General features: G+C 44.8%; 1 protein-coding gene across 1 annotated transcript in view; it reads right to left on the bottom strand.

Annotated features, from left to right (window-relative positions):
• Window positions 1-6,071: 6,071 nt before the first annotated feature.
• Window positions 6,072-19,153, bottom strand: part of CUNH8orf76 (chromosome unknown C8orf76 homolog) — a 21,873-nt gene continuing 8,791 nt past the window's right edge. The window contains exons 6-8 of the mRNA XM_077764810.1: window positions 16,222-16,679; window positions 12,165-12,297; window positions 6,072-6,411 (exon numbers count right to left, since the gene is read on the bottom strand). Of these exons, the coding sequence (XP_077620936.1) occupies window positions 6,214-6,411; window positions 12,165-12,297; window positions 16,222-16,679 (789 nt within the window). The 3' untranslated portion in view covers window positions 6,072-6,213. The remainder of the gene's footprint in view (window positions 6,412-12,164; window positions 12,298-16,221; window positions 16,680-19,153) is intronic.

Raw genomic sequence — 19,153 nt, 5'->3', positions numbered from 1 at the left:
TGGGTGGTTCGAGACAGATGGAAGGTGCGCTCCCAGCTCGCAGCCTACACCACAGCGTCAAGAGCCTCCTTGCCTCCGGGGTTTGCACCTTGCTCATGCGGGTTTGTTGGGTCTGAGAGTTGACAGGGCAGGAGGGGGAGACAGGAGCAGAGACTGGAACATGAGAAGCAATCAGCCACGCAAGAGGCAGGAGAGTATGCAGGGCAGCAGGCAGAGGCTGGATGGAGTTTGCCTTCTTCCAAGTGTAATGCGAAGCCCCGAAGAGTAACAGACTCTGCAATAATGTCAGTTCCCTAAGGCACTCGGGACATCTGGGGTGTCTTGAGCCCACCTCCACCTTCCATGTTACTGCTAATCTCTGGGGCTTTCCTAGACCCAGAAAACACATACTACATGAAGCTCAAAGACTTTTTAAAAAATGTTTATTTATTTTTGAGAGAGCAAGAGTGGGGAAGGGGCAGAGAGAGAGGGGGGACAGAGGATCCCAAGCAGTCCCTGCACGTACGGAGTCTATTGTGGGGTTTGGACTCACTAAACATGAGACCATGTCCTAAAATAAAAGAGCTAGAGGCTTAAAAATAAACAGACTGAGCCACCACCCAAGCGTCCGTAAAGTCACCCTTCTTACACCCCAGCACTGACAATCCTCCATAATTTGATGCTGGCTCACCTGTCCTGTCTCATCACCCACAACCCTTCATGCCCACTAACCTTGACAACCAGTCTTCATGTCCTCCAGGTGGTGGCTCCTTTCACACCCGAACTGAGAAACCCAACATGCCTTTCGTTCACAGAGCCTGCTACAACTCTCCCCTTCCCAAGGTCCAACTCAGATGTTACCACCTTCATGAAACTTCCTTCACTTATTTTTAAAATTAATTTTTAAAAATATTTTCAAAGTTTATTTTGAGAGAGAAAGAGAAAATCCCAAGCTGGGTTTGCACTGTCAGCATAGGGCCCAAGGCAGGGCTCGAACTCACGAACTGTGATCATGACCTACTCCGAAACCAAGAGTCGGACACTTAACTGACTGAGCCATCCAGGCGCCCCCTTCATGAAGCTTGTTTGAGAGTCCACCTTCCTCTGCACTTCTGCCACATCCAGACCTCCCTCCTGTCCCTTATTTACTACTGATGTTGATGTCTCATCACCTCTGCTGGAGAATGGAGGATCCTGAAAGCAGCTGCTGCATGTTTGATATCTTCTACAATAATCTCTATCAAGGTTTTACAAAGCAAATTCATGGAAAAAGAAAGCCTTCTGAGAAACAAAATCTTATACTACAACTAAGACTGAAAGGGCCCAAGTGGCCTGCCTGTTAGGATTCTTTGGTTGCAATAACGGAAACTGAAACTAGCTTAAGCAGCCAACTTAGGACCACAAACATCATGGCTTAAAATAATACAAGTTTATTAGCTTATGGTTCTCTAGTTCAGAACTCCAACACGGGTCTCACTGGGCTAAAGTCAAGGTGTCAGCAGGGTGTGTTCCTTCCTGGACACCCTAGGAGAGAATCTATTTCCTTGTCTTTTCTCATTTCCAGAGGCCACCCACATTCCTTGGCTCATGGCTCTGTTCTCCATCTTCAAAGCCAGTAGCATAGCATCTCTCTGACCCTCACCCACTTCTTCTGCCTCCAGATGATGGTTAATTTTATGTGTCAACTTGACTGGGGATGTTGATGCTGGGATGCCCAGATGGCTGGTAGAACATTATCTTGGGTGTGTCTTGAGAGTTTCTGGTAGAGATTAGCATTTGAATTGGTGAACTGAGTGAAGATCACCCTTCCCAATGCAGGTGGGCATCAACCATCCTGATGAAAGCTCAAATGGAAAAAGGCAGAGGACAAATTTGCTCTCTGTTGAGCTGGGACATCCGTCTTCTGCCCTTGGAGACTGGCACTCCCGGTTCTCTGGCTTTGGACTCAGATCAGGACATACACCATTAGCCCCTCAATTTTCAGGCCATTAGACTTCTCAGCCTTCATAACCATGTGAACCAGCATACATACATATACAAATACACATATACATACATTCATCTACATATCTTCATATTATCTTTCTCCTAATGGTTCCTGTTTCTCTGGAGAGACCTAATATACTCCATCTTCCATTTGGAAACATCCCAGTGATTACACTGGGTCCACCTGGCTAATCCAGGATATTCTCCGTATTTTAACGTCAACTGATTAGCAACCTTAATTCCCCTTTGCAATGTAACCTAACGTATTCAGTTTCTGCGAATCAAGGCGTGTATATCTTTGGAGGGCCATTATCCTGCCTACCGCACTCCAGGTGTTTCATGGAGACCTCGGCCAAGAATGTAGCTGGGGCTAGAGAACAGGAAGGGCTTGCAATGAGGAAGTAGTTGGGCATCTCCTTGATTTTCCTCCCTTTCTCTGTAGACCTGCTGTCTGCTCCTCAGCCCACTTGGCAGAATGCACCAGCCCCAGGTTTTGCCCTTATTAGTTTCAGACACACGAGAAGCATCTTTCATTTCTAAATCTCTTGAGATTCTTATTGGTCCAGCTACGATCAGGTAAGCCCTCCTTTGTCTCTCCAATTAGTTAGGGTCATCGAGTACAAATATGGCTGCTACTGGTGTGGGTGAGAGGGCACTTCCCGGGGCGGGGGGGGGTGGTGGTTAGCTCAAGGGCTGAACAGACACAACACTGAAGCTCCTGGTGATGAAGCCACTCTGCCAAGGAGGGAGAAAGGGACAAGTGTGAGCCCCAAATACACAAATGCCTGTTGTCTATTTTTCCTGGCCTCTTTATCAACGCCTCCCAGTGGACACACTCAGATTATCAGATTAGATGAGAGCCAGGCCTGGGCTGCCCTGCATTAGGACTTGTTTTGCAAGCTTTGGGTGGTTTTGTATAATCCTCCTTGGTTTGGGCTTATTTGCATGTTGTTTTTATGATCAGCTTGTAGACTAGTTTAGGAAACTGCTATTTAAAACTTTTTTTTTTTTTTTGGTAAACAGTGGATTTGTGTTTGTTTCGTAGACATTTCTACCCAAGATTTTCTAACACGAGGCACATCTTTGTTGAAATGCAGCGCTGTGCAGGCAGCAGGGGGCCTGGTGGTGGAGCTCGGTGGGAATGGGCCACACAGTTCCTGGCTCACCAGGCCTTAGGTGGCCTCTGCAAAGCCTGGGCCTCCAGCGAGGGAGTGATGGGCAGAAGTCATGCTGTGCCCAGGAAGCTGAGCTCTGCCATAAATGAGCACACCAGAGACACAGTCTTAGAGCTTATGATCTAGCAAGGTTGCAGACAACAGAAATTCAGTTATAATCCCATTAAAGGCTTTGGAGGCTGGGGGGAAGCACAGGCACTATGACATTTAAAGGGACCTGAGCAAGTCTGGGATCAGGAACATTTGATCTGAGAATGACCACCGAGCTGAGATCTGTAGGCAGGGCTAGGAGACTGCAGGGAACGATGTTCCAAGTGGAGGTAACTGGATGGACAAAGGGCTTGGGTGTGAAGATGCTTGAAGAGTCCAAGGACATAAGAAAAACCAGTGAGCTGGGGTGAAGCGGGCCAGGCCAGACCACGCAGCCTCGCTCACAGGCTTCATGAGGAGTTGGGAAATCACTGAATGACTGCAAACAATCTTTATAAGATCCTCTGGCTACAGTATGAAGACTATAGAGGTGTTAAGTGTGTTAAGGATAAAGGACTCTCCCCAGCTTGAATACCAGGCATAAACTTCCTCTTGGGAAAAAATATTGAAGACAGGCCTTTGGGGAGTCACAGGAGACAAGAATTTCTGTTGGGTCCCTGGGTCCCATCCATCCCCCGCCCCCCCCCCTCCCAGAGCTCTGTGGTTCACACTTGCTCACCTTCCGAGTGATTCATTCATTGACAGGAGGGCGGGGTGTCTAAGTAGGCAGGCCTAAGACTTTTCTTTAGCACAGTCATTGCTCAGTTAACCCTACCCTTCACCATCTGTGCTGGAAATGATCAAGAGGACTTGGGTGTGATGAAACTCTGAGGGGGCCAGTATTCTTGAGTGCCTGCTTCTGCCCTGTATCACAGACAAGCGTCAGAGCGCGGGAAGCCGGCTTCTCACACACACGGCCAGCCACGTTGCTGCCGGGAAGCGAGGTGAGGCAGGGGTGAGAATGCGGGCGGATTCACGAAGAGCGCCCAGGCAGTTCAGAGCAGCACAGACAGTAGATCTGGGAGGACAGCCTAAGGGCCGAAAGCTAAAAGCGTGGACAAAGTCAGGGCACCAGGATGGAGACGGGAAGCCAAGCCAGGCTAGGGGGTGAAGGGCATTACAAAAAAGTTCATTTGTCTTGAGGGAGGGGCACAGAGGGAGAGAATCCCAAGCAGGTTTCATGTTGTCAGCACAGATCCTGTAAACCCTGAGATCATGATCTGAGCTGACATCAAGAGTCAGACACTTAAATGACTGAACCACTCAGGTGCCCCGAAAAGGGCATTTCTAGGAGGCCCAGACTGACAGGAGGAAGGCGTTTAGCTCCAGAGAAACAGGCAGGGTGCGCTGATGGCCTGAGCACTGTGCTGGATCTTCAGGGTATTAACTTTTTGTGCAAACAAAATAAGATGCTCTCCAGTTAATTCCAAAATTCAACCAATATTTAATGAAATGCCACGTATTCTGCCCTGAGAATACTGATCTAAGACAGTCCTGGCCCGTGTATCATGACAAGAGAGCAGGAAGGATCAGTATGGGCGTGGAACACTAAAGGAGCAGGAAAGAGGGAAACTTACAGCCGCCTGGAGGTCAGACTTCCGGGAAGCTAGAAGCTGGAGACCTGAAAGGTGAACAGAACTAGCCCCGTGATGGGGGGGGTGAAGAGAGGCACCAGGTTGAACTGCCGGTGTGAAGGCTCAAAGGCGAAAGCTAAGGCACGTGTGAAGCCGGAAGCAGGGAAGGAGGGGGCCTGGGAGCCAAAGACTCTACGATGAAGGGTCTGGCAAACATGTTCAGCTCGGGCTCTATCCTGAAGGCCACTCACTAGACCGTACACTCCGTCTCCACGGCAACCGCACCATGACCGTCACAGAACAGGAGTTCCACAGTGGCTGTTCATGACTCTACGAATGGACAGGGGGGCAACGGGGAGTTGTGGAGAGGTTTCCTTACTTTTTGATGGTTCCTAAAAATTGAAATATCGAACCAATCTTTTGTTCCATATTAGAGAAAAATGGTAACTTGCCATCGTTAGTCAGGCTATTGTACCTACTAAAAGTGCAGCCAAAACAGAAACAGAATGAGATGTTTGTCTGTTTTGGAAAGGGGCCTGGAAAGGGGTGAGGCAGCAGGTGGAAGGGAAATCCTGATGACTCCACCTCTTGACCCAGGGCTGGGATTCTTTCCCCTCTGCTGAGAAGAATAAAAAGCTGTGTGGGACATTTGATGAAGTTTTTGGTTTACTATTAAATTCCACTCCTCATAAGGGAGCTCTTCTATCTCAGATGATTCGACTAAGGTAATGGCCTTTGGTATCGAAGATGTTAGAGACCGTGACTGTAATCCGTGTGGCCGGAAGGACAGGACCATCACCCTGTGAGACAGTGTTCTGTGGGCCTCGTTGATTCTGGGCATCTGATGAGCAAGGCACCAACTGCCCTCCATTCCAGACTATCTTTTCAGTGATGTCTGCATAGCAAGCCGGTTTCGGCCTCTGGGGCACAAGGAAGCACGCTGACTACTGCCCGTTAGAGAGGACCTGAGTCTCCTCAGCTCATGGCTCCTCCCCGAGAATACAGCCCACCCCATGGGCACTCTTCTGTTTAGGCCCACACGCAAAGTCAAGATCTCAGACCTTGACACACCCTTCTCAGAAATGGTTTACTGCTACAACTCAACATTCTTGTTCTTTCCTGAACTTACCTAAGCAATGTGGATACTGTTACTGCTGATTATAACACAGTTCCTGTTTTTAAAAGACTACAATACCTAAAAGCCTCTTTTATACACTCCCAACAGATATCTTCTAAAGAAGTAGCAGGTCTAAGTGAATGGCAAAAATCTACAAAGAAAATAAAACAAAACAAAAAAATCAAGAAACTGAACACAGTAGACATAATCTGGAAGAGAAGCCGTTTTTATAAAACATAAATATTTCAAATCCATTATATTCAATGATTAGCAGTGCATTCTGTCTGAAATAAACAAGAGCAATTAAAATAGTACAGGATGTTTTTTTGTTTGTTTGCTTTTAAAGGGACCACTAAACCAAGATTTGTATCTCTGTATGGAATTGACTTTCAAAGGGAAAGAAGTGGTCTTTGATCTTTCTGAACCATTTGTCTTCAAATTCTTTCGAAGATGCAATCACCAAGGCAGCCAGGGCTGTGGGGCCAGCACACTTCACCTCTGTGTGAACCTCATCTTTTATTTTTTCTGGGACGAGATCTTCTCCCATAACCTGTAGCAGGAGGGGGAAGACAAAACCTGTCCCAATAAAAGGGGCGGCACGTGCAGAATGGAAGACTGTGCTATTCATCAAGGGTAAAGGATTTCATACCAAAAAAGCAAATTACTTTAGCAGCCAGGGGACAATTCCAACATATTGAAAAGCTGTTTGTTCAGAAGTAGCGCTCCAAGGACCACTACCTTGTAAAATACCCTCTATTTCTGCTCTTATCTTCCCCTGAGTGAACAAATCACTGAACTACTGATGCGGCAGCTATTAGCCTACAGAGAGCGCCCGGTCAACCTTCTTAAATCCAAGAGCCCCTTCTGTTGGCAAGAACACAGCTGCAGGTGCTTCTCCCTCATTGTCAAATAACCAGAAAGGAGAGCTGGGGAAGAATACAGCTTCTGGGGGTGGGGTGAGTGAGGGCACAGATTCTTCCTCTTAGCAGCTCTCCAAAGAAGTCAAAGACTACGAACCATCAGGTAGCAAGTAGCTGGGCCTAGCCTTTCCTGACCCAGAAAGCCTCAACCCTCTGGAGATGTTGCACAAGCACGGCCTCTAAAGGCACAATACTGCTCCCTACTGGTCAGAGTCAGGCCCAGATCCTGTGTCAGCTTCTCTGATGAGACAAGACACGCAGAAGTGAAGTGGTGGACAGCTGGCACCTGAACCCACTAAGTGATCAGCCTGTCTTCAGTTAAGGACAGTGAACTAAAGTTAAGTCCCCATACGTTTCACACCGTTGGCGTGACAGGTTAGCAAGCCATCTGGCAGGGATGCTATAGAGGGAATTTTAGTCACTTGGATTTGGACCAGATGATGTCTAAGTTTCCTGCAAACCCTGAGACCCAGCGTGTTGATGAATACTCAAATTATAATGAATTAAAAGAATGGTCTCCTCTGGCTTTAAGTCTTCAAAGGCTACTTATTATTTGAGGCAAGAGCTAATGAGATGAACAGCTTAACTGGGCAACTGTCTGCATTTATTAAAGCACGGTATTTTCATGAATTCTAAGACAAAGTTTGTTTTTTTATTTTAACATTTCTGACATCAAGAGGCACTTTACAACACAGGCGTGTGATAGTATAAATGGCACCTTACTTTCCTTTTGGTGACCCAGCAAATAATGATGTGTCTTACAATTGGTGACTTCTTGGACTCAATGAAATGTACTACTTTAAAATCTGGGATATAACACCTAAAATCTTTTTTTTAATAGAAGAGAGAATTGAATAACAGTAGTAGCCAAATGTGCAATATTCCAAAAAGAGAGATTAGCAGGTACATCATTCACAGGTTCAAAATATCTGCAAAAATATTTGGCCATATAAAAACATTTAAACTTCTGTATACCAAAAAACACTTCAGAAAATACTGCATAAGGGGCACTTGGGTGGCTCAGTCGGGTAAGCATCTGACTCTTGATTTCAGCTCAGGATGTGATCTCGTGGTTCATGGAATCAAGCCCTACGTTGGGCTGTGTGTGGAGCCTGCTTGGGATTCCCTCTCCCTCTCTGTCCTTCCCCTGCTTGTACACTGTCTCTCAAAATAAATAAGTAAACATTAAAAAAGAAAAGAAAATACTGCAACATATAAAAGGTTAGTAAGCCTCGTATAGAGAGCTTGCTCTTAGAAATTAGTAAGAAAAACAGAAACATGCAAGTAGAATAATGAAGAAAAAGCATGACTAGTATTTCACAAAATATAAATGGCCAAACATAAGAAACATGAAAAAACTGTTTATCTTAATAGTAATCCAACAAGAGAGGCACCTGCTGGCTCAGTTGGTTAAGCGTCCAACTTTGGCTCAGGTCATGATCTCATGGTTTATGAGTTCGAGTCCCGTGTGGAGATCTGTGCTGATAGCTCAGAGCCTGGAGGCTGCTTCAGATTCTGTGTCTCCTTCCCCCTCTGCCCCTCCCCTGCTTGTGCTCTCTCTGTCCTGTCTCTGTCTCTCAAAAATAAATAAACATAAAAAAAAAAAGTAATCAGGGGCATCTGGGTGGCTCAGTCGGTTAAGCATCTGACTTTGGCTCAGGTCATGACCTCATGGCCCATGGGTTCCAGCCCCGTGTTGGGCTCTGTGCTGACAGCTCAGAGCCTGGATCCTGCTTTGGATTCTGTGTTTCCCTCTCTCTCTGCCCCTCCCTCACTTGTGCTCTGTCTCCCAAAAATAAATAAAACATTAAAAATTTTTAAAAAATAGTAATCAAACAAGTAATGCTAAAACATGCTATTTTAACCAAACTGCAAATTTCAAAAAGAAAGAAGTTAATATAAAATTGTCTTTAGAGGTCTAAATGATCAACTATTGACAATTTCACATGCTGCAACCTAATATCTAGGATTGGAGAAGGAAAATCACTTTTTCATACAGGGTATGTAAAGTGAACCAACCTTTCTGAATCACAGTTTGGAAATGAACTTCAAGTCTTTAAAATATACTTTCGCCTACTGATTCTGTTCCTAGTAATCTATTCTAAAAGGGACAAAACATACAGTACTTTCTTTTGCAAAGATTCTTAAAATAGGTACTTAATATCTGTTAAACGTTCAAGATAGAGGACTTCAGTAAACAAATGATAGCTCATCAAAAGCTGCAGTTGGACTACTATCTGGCCATTAAAAAGAACACACTCAAACAGTATTTAAAGACACAGGATCATGATTATGTCACAGTGTTATGTAAAAATAATAGCATACAAAGTGAAATGTACAGTTTGGCAGTTCCTCAAAAAGTTAAACACAGAATCACCATGTGACTGAGCAAATTCCACTCCTAGGTATATACCCAAAAGATTTTAAGTCAGGAACTCAAACAGATACTTGCATGCCAATGTCCATGGCAGCATTATTCACAAGAGCCAAAGGTGGAAATGACGCAAACGTCCATCAACAGCTGAAGGGCCAAACAAAACAGGGCGCATGTGCACATATGATGGAATCTGATTCAGACACCAAAAGGAATGAAGTTCTGACACCTGCTACAAACGGAGAAACCCTGAAAACATTATGTTAAGTGAAAGAAGCCAGATATAAAAAGGCAAATATTATATGATTCTACTACTTCAAACATCTAGAACAGGCAAATTCACAGACATAGAAAGGAGATTAGAGGTCACCAGGGGTCAAAAGGAGGGGGAATGGGAATTATTACTTAATGGTTAGAGTTTCTCTTTGGAATGATGAACAAGTTTTGGGAAGAGTGGTGATAGTTGCACAACACTGTGCAGGTAAGTACTGAATTGTACACTAAACAACGATTCAGATGGCAACTTTTAGGTTACATATATTTTTTATCTTAAAAAAACAGAGAAGAGGAGCTATTACAGAATGAAAGAATGTAAGAGACAGAGGAACCAAATACAATCTGTGGACCTTATTATGGATCCTAATTCAAATGAAACATCTATAAAAAAGAGAAAAAAAGTATGCAATGAAAGGATATTTAAGGACACAGGGTCCTGCTCATGTCGCAAAATAAAATGAACAGAGCACAAAGTGAAATGTACATTATAATCTCAGTGAGGCCCCAGACACTGAGCTTTTTTAAAAAGCTCCACAGGTATGTCACATGCATTGTACAGATGGAATACTACGATTCCTCTCAGCCCACGGATCTATCAAGCACGGCGAAAAGTATGCAGATGTTTAAGATCTCCTTATAAGGATGACCTTACTTATAAGGAAATCTAAAATCTAGTTGGAAAGATATATTCTTGTATTTTTTGTCTGTTTGTTTGTTTGTTTTTTAGGGCCCAAAGAGCTATCCATTCAACCATTCGCTCTACCTGAGCTCCGCTGCCACGGATAGGGACACTCAGGGAAAGCTTCCCAGAGGATATGGAACTTCGGCAGGGTCTTTGCGGAGATGAGAAAACCCATGACAAGTTTGTTAGATGCGGTAGACCAGTCTAAAGGATGTACAAGATTGGTGTGAGGAACTACTAGGTCTAATTTCGGGGTTACTCTCCGGAAGGCCCTGAGTGTCACTGGAGGCACCTAACCTCTGACGTGATGGCTGACACAACTTCAGGTATCGAGCATCAGGGAACATGTTCGAAGCAATGCTGTGAGACACACCTGGCAGCAGCCATGTTGAAGACAGATCTGAGGGGAGAAAGCAAGGAAGCGAGGAGAGATGAGCCAGGAGGTCCCTGTGAGCCACGCAGGAGGTGATCAGGACGAGGCTGCTGGCAGTGGCAGAGAAATGAAAGGTGACCTGAAGGAAGGGTGGGCTGGGTGCCCAAGAGAGGTGAGACTGCAGAGGACGTGGCCCACAGCTGGTGAGGTCCCAGGTCTGGATAAAAGACGAATGACAGACATGACTGACGAAAACAACAAAGTCTAGAACACAGAGATGGTTCTCACCAACTCCTCTCTACTTGGGACAGACAGAAGACTGACCGGGAAGGGTTTTGATGAGCAGCAGCTCCACTTTAGACACTTTGTACTTGAAGTGACAGGGGGAACATCAGTAACTTCGGATTCATCACTCAGTACGTAACTAGTCTGAGACGTGACAGAGTGTTCCAGAGATGGGACTAGGGACACAGAGTGGAGGGTAATCAACCAGGAGGTGACAACTGAAGCCGTGAGTGGAGTTAGGACTTCTGTGGGAGACACGCAGAGAGGACAGAGAACCTAAGTGGGACCTCAGAGGATGCTGTTACTTAAGTCCTAAGAAGCAGAGGAATAGCAAGAATTCAGACTTGAATTCCTGGCCTCTGGGAAGTAAAGAGAAGAGGGAACAAAAAGGGAGTGGTCAGTAGGTATAACACCCCAAAAAGACAAAGGGAAACAAAGGCCAAGGAAAGGCTACAGCAGTAAACTTAGGAAGGAAAGGCTATCCACACATGTCTGTGGGCTCAAGGAAAAGGGCTCATGGAAGAGGAAAGGTTGAAAACAGCTCAAAGAGAACAGATAGAAGGGCGTGGTCCCATAAGAGGGAAACCAGGGTCCAAGTGGGAGCTTAGCTTGGAGAAGGAAGAAAGGAACCTGGCAATCAAGCTTTGCAATACGTGTTTCTTGAAAGAAAGACATTAGGATGGATATGGACACAAGTTATTTTATGGGATAAGTACCGGAACTGTCAAGTTTCAATTTCATACTAAAGGGAACTAGTGTGAATAACTTAAATACAAACACAGATAATCTCCAAATGCTATCTTAAGAAATTTCAACATCATATTTTAAAAAAAAGCTAATGAAGGTTAAAAAGAAACCCTAACGTGTGAATTTCTCAACCATCGACGCAGTAAGAAGGTGGAGCAGAGAGAAAATGGCCCTGTAGCTGGACGGGCTGCAGTCTAGCTCTGCCGCTTAAAATCTGACGTTAGGCAGGTCGCAGCCTGTCTGTGTGTCACTCCCAGCTCCAACTGTCCCACGGGCTGTTATGAGTGTCAGGGGGACAAATGGAGGTAAAATGTGCAGCAATACTGTAAGAATGTCAACATTCGTTCGTGTAAACAGCACTCAAAAACCACTCACTGGTCATTTATGGTGTTCAGGTAGGCAGGTACTAACAGGCACCAACAAGAAAATGAATCGGAGCCCTTGCCGCCAGCCCGCTGCAGGAGAAAGACCACGAACGGGCCGCTTTCAGGCATTCCGTGATCAAACGGCATGTAAAGCAGGGAAAGAGAGTCCTTTCAGTAGATGAGATTTGGCTGTTTTTTTAAAAAATGGTACCAGAGCCAGGAAAAATACTGTCTGATGCCTCGGTTCACACAGAGCCCTAGGGGTTTACGCGAACACTCACCTCAGCTATCAACAGCAAAGTGTCTTCTTTGAAGCCGAACTCTTTCATTTTATCTTCAATTTCCTGCTGAGTCCTTAAGTTCCTCTCCAAAGCAAATGAGGTTTGCTGAGACTGGGTGAGCTGAAGCAAAAGCCTGAAAAACATAAGTCCCAACGTGTGGGCACAGGGAAGGGAAAGCGGTGAGCGAAGGTTCCCAGAGGGCACAGGCATTCTGCGGGGTGGGAGTCCTCCCAGGCCAAAGGAAGGCGCTCGCTCACCTTCATGTGAGTCCCTGACGCTTCCTACTTGAGCAAACTGCCTTGGAGAGTCTTTTCTAAAATTCACAGACTAAAGCTTCTCAAAGAAATCTTTAGAGAGCGAAACCTCAAAGGGCTTGGAGTCAAGTGACTGAAAGCACAAACAATGTGGAGTGAAAAGGACAAGCTTCCCAATCAAAGGCTCCTCCCCACAAAGTGCTGAGATGTGTTCCTTTGAAGTCTTCGTTCTGTAAGCCTTCACTCTGCCTGAACCCACAGCAACTTGACCTCAAGGACTAATTAGATTCTCCAGTGTACTTCAATTACCCAAAGCAGGGTCAAGTCTTCGATGAGCCTCTGGTGACCACACTGCAACTGCCTCGCCGTTAACGTTCCCATGGTGATCATAACCTGGTCTTCTCTCCCCCTCCCTCCTGGCCTCCTCATGTGTCTCCTTCTCGTCACTGTTTATTATTTATTTATTTTAATGTTTTTAGACAACATATTTCTCTTCTTAAAATTTTTTTTAAATGTTTATTTACTTATTTGAGAGAGAGAGAGCACGAGCAGGGGAGGAGCAGAGAGAGAGAGAGGGAGAGAGAGAGAGAGAAGGAGAGAGAGAGAGAGAGGGAAGGAGAGGGAGAGAGAATCCGAAGCAGCCTCTGTGCTATCAGCACAGCGCAGGAAGTGGGGCCTGATCTCACCAACTGAAAGATCATGACCTGAGCCAAAATGAAGAGCCAGACACGCTCAACTAAGCCACCCAGGCGCCCCACTTCGTTGTTGTTTTAAAATATTAAATGTGGAGATTTTTCCAGTTCCCCTCAGGCCTGACTGGTCCCTACTGCTATTCCCAGAAGCACTTGGCTCTCCTGTTTGTTCACTTCAGGTCTTGAAGAATGGACCACTCACTACTCTAAGCATTAGAGGAAACTGGTGAGCAAATGAGACAGTTCCTATTGCGTGGAATGGAAGAGAGACCACAAGTAAGATGATTTTAGGGAGTGAGGAGTGCTGTGAGAAAAAAAAAATCCAAGCAGACTAGATAAAGTGTCTGCTTCAGATGCAGCAGTGAAGGAAGCGATTTCTGAGTAACCGCTCAAGCTAAGGCCCAAATAGTGAGCCAGCCACAGGATATCTGGGGCAAGGAGGCCCTGACACATGAATTAGCTTGATGCGCTTGAAAATCTTGCAGATCACTGTGGCTGGGCCAGAGACAAACAACTACTGAATGAGGAGAAAAAGAAAGGCATGGCCAATTCCATAACATTTCACAGACCATGGAAGGAAGCACGGCATTTATGTAGGCACAGCAGGAAGTCACTGCAAAGTGTGGTCAGAGAGCACGCTTTGACCCACTTACACCTGCTTACGGTATCAACTGGCCTCTGGAAACATGGACATTTGCGACTCCTTTTATCTCTTATGTACTTGCTTTCTCCCTCTTGCCCCTGAAAGTACTTGAAAATACAGCTTAACCTCGCTTCCGGGTCATGTTCGTTCAGCCCTCTGCCTTGTCACCCATTGCCACTGAAACGCCTTCTCAAAGGCCACAAATGACCTCCTCATTGTCAAATCCTCTTCCCACAATCGATCTGACCTGACTCCTCATCATCACCTGGTTGCTAATCTCCTTCCTGAAACCCCTTCCTCTCTAGCTCCCTTCTTCTGAGCTCAACTCCCCCTAGGGAAGAGCTCCAGCTGGGTGTCCTACAGGCACCTGAATCTCAGCACATTAAACCAAAATCTTAATTCCACCCGAAGTCTGCTCTGCTCTTCCTCCTGTGTCATGTCTCAGCAAAAGGTGCCACCATTCACCCATATACCCAAGGGAGAGACTCTTGACTCATCTTGGACTCCTCTGCTCCCCCCCCACCCCCGTCTTTCCCACAGCCTCAGCTGCTCCCTGAGTCCTGTCTATTCCTTCCTGCAGTGATGCCCATTTCCTCTTATTACCACTGCACTGACCTAGGCCAGGTTCTCAGTGCCACCCACCAAGGACTCCACGGCTCCTTCATGATGTCCCAGGATCCCAGCTCCTTCTTCTAATACATCCTCCAGCCACCAGATCTCGCTCTTGAAATCACAGCTCTTGTCACACCACTTGGGATATTTAAAACCTTCAAATACTATTCAGGCCTTCAGCTTAAGAACCAAATTCTTTACGATGACATTTAACATCTTATGCTAATAGAAGTACAACCTTCAGCAAATGCTCGCCACACAGTGTGGATCACACGAAGTCCTCCACACACTTTCTCTCACAACCCCATGAAGAAGGCATTCCCCCATTTCTCCACAAAGGTGAAGACAAAGAAACAAGATCTGAGAGTTTAATTTGTGCAAGGTCAGCGCGCTAGCAAGTGAAGGAGACCAGACTCGTTCACTAACAATTTATCAGGTCCTTACAATGAGCTCTGCCTCGGAAACCCTCCTCCTCCTCACTATGCCATCCTGGGCTCTGGGTCTCCAGCCCACCTCTCTCTGGCTCCACCACCAATGTTCTGTCACCGCAGCAGACCGCGTGACCACACCGGGCCACAGAGTGCTTCCACCCCACGGACCCCGCTTTCTTTCTCTTTACCCAGCGTGCCTCTTCTCAGCTGGGGAATACTGCACAGAGTCAGCAAGATATCCTGCAAAAGAACATAAGCTCTGGGGTCAGAGGCCTGGGTCAAGGTCATAGCAGCACTTCAGAGCTGTGCCACTCTGCCACATTAGTCTCCTAGTGTCCACGGTAGAACCTGGCACCCACCCTGGGCAGCGGTGAGCACGGACATGAAACAGCACACGGAACCACGCAGAACACACTTCTCCATACAGCTGGCCGAGGTCAGAAACGTTCAGCAGCAGCATCGCACCCCCTGCAAAGGCTTCCTTCTTCCCGCTACACCGAACCGCTCCCGTCACTGGCTGCGCAGGGTTCTGCTCACGCTACGGACACCCCGTCAGCGCCTGTGCCAGCCGTCCCTGATGATACAGGTATTTCCCTCAACACAGCACATGGCAAGTGGTGGAAAGAAAGGGCCTCTTTCATCAACAATGTTTTCGACCCCAGCCCCCAGCAGGTGCCTGGCACACCGCTGCCATTCAATGTACTTCTGAATTCAAAGAAACATAGTCAAGGCCAGAAAACTGCTGAATAAAGTTTACAATTTGCCAAATAGATACCACTTCTCAGTAAGCCTCACTGTTAATCAACATTTCTTGAATTCTCCAGAGTTAACAACCACCACCACCACCACCACACCACTCTGGTTTTTGGCATCATTTGAGACCTAAGCGAATCTGTTTCTCTCCTAAATTACAGAATTGGTCAAGAGTATGCTCCTCTTTCCCTTAAACTCTTATTACTATGGTTTAAAGTGTTCAGGGTACCTAAACCATAGGAATTCTCTGTAGAATGAATTAACTAGTGTTTATTCCTATTGTTACTAGAGATTCAAACACAAGAGCAGATTTTTTTGTCTGCAGTAGATTTCCATGGAACCTACCAGTGAAAAATTCCTGGTTTAAAATACCTCTTCCCCTTTGTCAATGTTTTATACGTTTAATTGTCTTTTTTTAAGTTTACTGTTTTACACTTTTAACATTTTATCTTGAGTAATGATACAAATCATTATCTTGAGCAAATAAAGTTTTGTTTCTACACCTTACATACTAAAAGGACAAGTTCAAAGGATTCCACCTAGACTACAGGAAAAAAATCTCAAAACTCTACCAAGTGTCCAGCCTAGAACTTTCTGAAGCTTAAAATTAGAAAAATAATACCTTTACTCTAGGCTTAGTACCATGTGCTGTTTAATCCGTTCTTCATTTACCTGGTTCGTATAAAAGAGGCACATGCTTTCATCCGAGTCTCCAGCAACACTGCCTCTCTCTTTCCTCCCACACAGTTCTGAATATTTTTCAGAGCTTTCTCATTCTTCTGGTTATTACTGCTGCTTGCTTCCACAGAAAACACAGGGCTCTCAGGCAACGTTTCAGGAAAACACAAACGACAGTCTTTTCCTGAGTGTGTAAAGGCGGATTTGATGGTTTTGTTACTGGAGGTAAAACTGTTCTGTTTTTGAGATGACGCACACAATGTTGACAGAGCTGGACCCAGACTCAGGTAAGCCTCTGCCAATTTGCCCCAGTTCCAAGGATCAAAAGGATGCAAAGAAATCAGTTTCTGTAGGCAGAGAATTGTATTCTCCAAGTTCTGCAGACTTGAACAAATAGCAAACTGGAGGTAGAGCACAGTGGTTAAATGGTCTGTATTAGTTGCTTTATTTTCCTAGGGAGAAAAAAAAAAGTTAAAAACTTTATTATTTTTTTTTAAGATTCTATTTTTGGGGCACCTGGGTGGCTCGGTCTGTTAAGCATCCAACTTTGGCTCAGGTCATGATCTCACAGTTCGTGGGTTCCAGGCCCACATTGGGCTCTGTGCTGACAGCTCAGAGCCTGGAGCCTGTTTCAGATTCTGTGTCTCCCTCTCACTCTGCTCCTCCCCTGTTCATGCTCTGTCTCAAAAATAAATAAATATTTTAAAAAATTTTAAGATTCTATTTTTAAATAATCTCTAAACCAGATGTGGGGCCCAAATCCACAACCCCAAGACAAGCTTCACCGACTAAGCCAGCCAGGTGCTCCAAAAGTTAAAAACTTAAACTGCAGAACCTTTTCCATGTAAAAATGGAGATGCCTAAAAGCCCAAGTTGTATATGCTGTAAATTAGAATTGTCTTTCAGTAGCTACACAAGGAGAGAGAACGAAGTTTGAAGATGTAAACGTAGAGAAATATATCCGACCTACCAAAATCACCATCAGAAATTCCCAAACATTCCTGGCATAACCATAATATAATTCCTGGGACAATGTCCTAACAAAATTCAGCACCAAAAACATAAATGTCAGTTTATCTTCAATTTTTATTATTATCTTTACTGTCTTCAGCCAGACAGATGAAAGACCCAAGCCAACTTTTTTGTACCTTGGGCTAATGGTACCATTTTAATATTCCAGGCTTTCTAAAAATCCAAATGATAATTTCCTTGAGGATTCAAATGGACTCCATTTCCAAATGTGACTTGGCTTAGACATCTTAAACAGGATAGCCCTGAAGCTCTCAGTGCTTCATGATGCCTCATAATTGAATCCAAATGTTATCCCTGGTAACGATTACGAAGCCCAATTATTTTTGGCCAGAAGGGGTTGCTTGGTTTCCTTATGATCAGAAAATCCTTTTCAAGTCTCTTTAACCAGAGTCACCACCTCTTGCCTAACTTGCCATATGGCAAAAGCCTTTGTGGGTTAGGGAAAACAAGGCTTCTTCTTCTAAGTTAAAGTCTATAAGGAGCAGATGGCAGACTAAAATTACCTTTTGGTTAACTTTAAAGAAAAGCTGGTCCTAGTAGCATGCAGATCAAGCTCCTGCACAGAATTACACTGAGCAAGAAATACAAGTAACACTATGCAGATGCAGCCTGAAGAAACAGGCCAGCAACGGAGAGCTTGGGGAGAATTTCAAGTATTTATACATCAAGTGAGAATATAGAGAATAAAGCTCCATGCAGCCTATTTAGTGACACTGCACCTTCCCGATGATGGAATATATTGGTTTTATTACCGTTGTTTAGTATTCTGTCTTTCCTAACCATTAGGTTCCAATTTTGTTTCTGCTTTTTTTTTTTTTTCACTTTTTAAAACTCATCTATTTCAACATTGGTTGGTCCTGACCACACAAAAAAATTCTTTTCTAAAGTTTTTCTTTCAGAAACCTTCTACAATTTTCTTTGCCTTTTTAAAGTTTTATTTTAATTCCAGTTAGTTAGCATATAGTGTTACATTAGTTTCAGGGGTACCATAATTAAGAGTCTGTTTCTTGTTCTGACTCTTTTTTCTCCCTCAAAAGGTTTTATTGTTCAATGCTGAATTTCTAATAGAGAGCATAGCACCTCGGAAGTAACATGTTTAGTAACTAAGTTAAGATGTCTTCATGTCTTTTATTTACGGAGAGCAACACATATAGGCTTTAAGAAGAGCTACCTGTCTTCTACAAGTAGTCTAAGTGCTTTATGCTGTTTAATAACATTTCATATTGAGAATTTATGTTGGGGTAGAGGCTGTTACATACAAGCCATGATTTTGATGGGAGAGTTTTTATAACAGATAGTAAATAACTCTCTGGAATTAAAGTCCATTTAAATGACTATGTGAGGGGTGCCTGGGTGGCTCAGTCGGTTAAGCGTCCGACTTTGGCTCAGGTCGTGATCTCACGGTTCTTGGGTCTGAGCCCCGTGTCGGCTCTGTGCTGACGGCTAGCTCAGAGCCTGGAGCCTGCTTTGGATTCTGTGTCTCCCTCTCTCTCTGACCCTTCCCTGCTTTTGCTCTCTCTCTCTCTCAGAAATAAATAAAATATAAAAAAATTTTTTTTAGATAAAAAAATAAATGACTGTGTGGGAGTATCTGGGTGGCTCAGTTGGTTAAGTGTCCAACTCTTCATCTCAGGTCTTTTTTTTTTTTTTAATGTTTATTTATTTTTGAGAGAGAGAGAGAGAACAAGCAAGGGAGGGGCAAAGAGAGAGGGATACACAGGCTCCAGGCTGAGCTGTCAGAACAGAGCCCAATGTGGGGCTTGAATTCACGAACAATGAAATCGTGGCCTGAGCCAAAGTTAGATGCTTAACCGACTAAGCCATCCAGGCACCCTGTCAGCTTAGGTCTGGAGCTCAGAGTCTTGAGCCCCACATTGAGCTCCAGGCTGCATAT

Source organism: Crocuta crocuta, unplaced genomic scaffold (genome assembly GCF_008692635.1).
Source record: "Crocuta crocuta isolate KB4526 unplaced genomic scaffold, BGI_CrCroc_1.0 scaffold260, whole genome shotgun sequence".
Classification (NCBI taxonomy): Eukaryota; Metazoa; Chordata; class Mammalia; order Carnivora; family Hyaenidae; genus Crocuta; species Crocuta crocuta.
The sequence above is the reverse complement of the archived record's forward strand: the minus strand, read 5'-3'. Positions and strand labels throughout refer to the sequence as shown.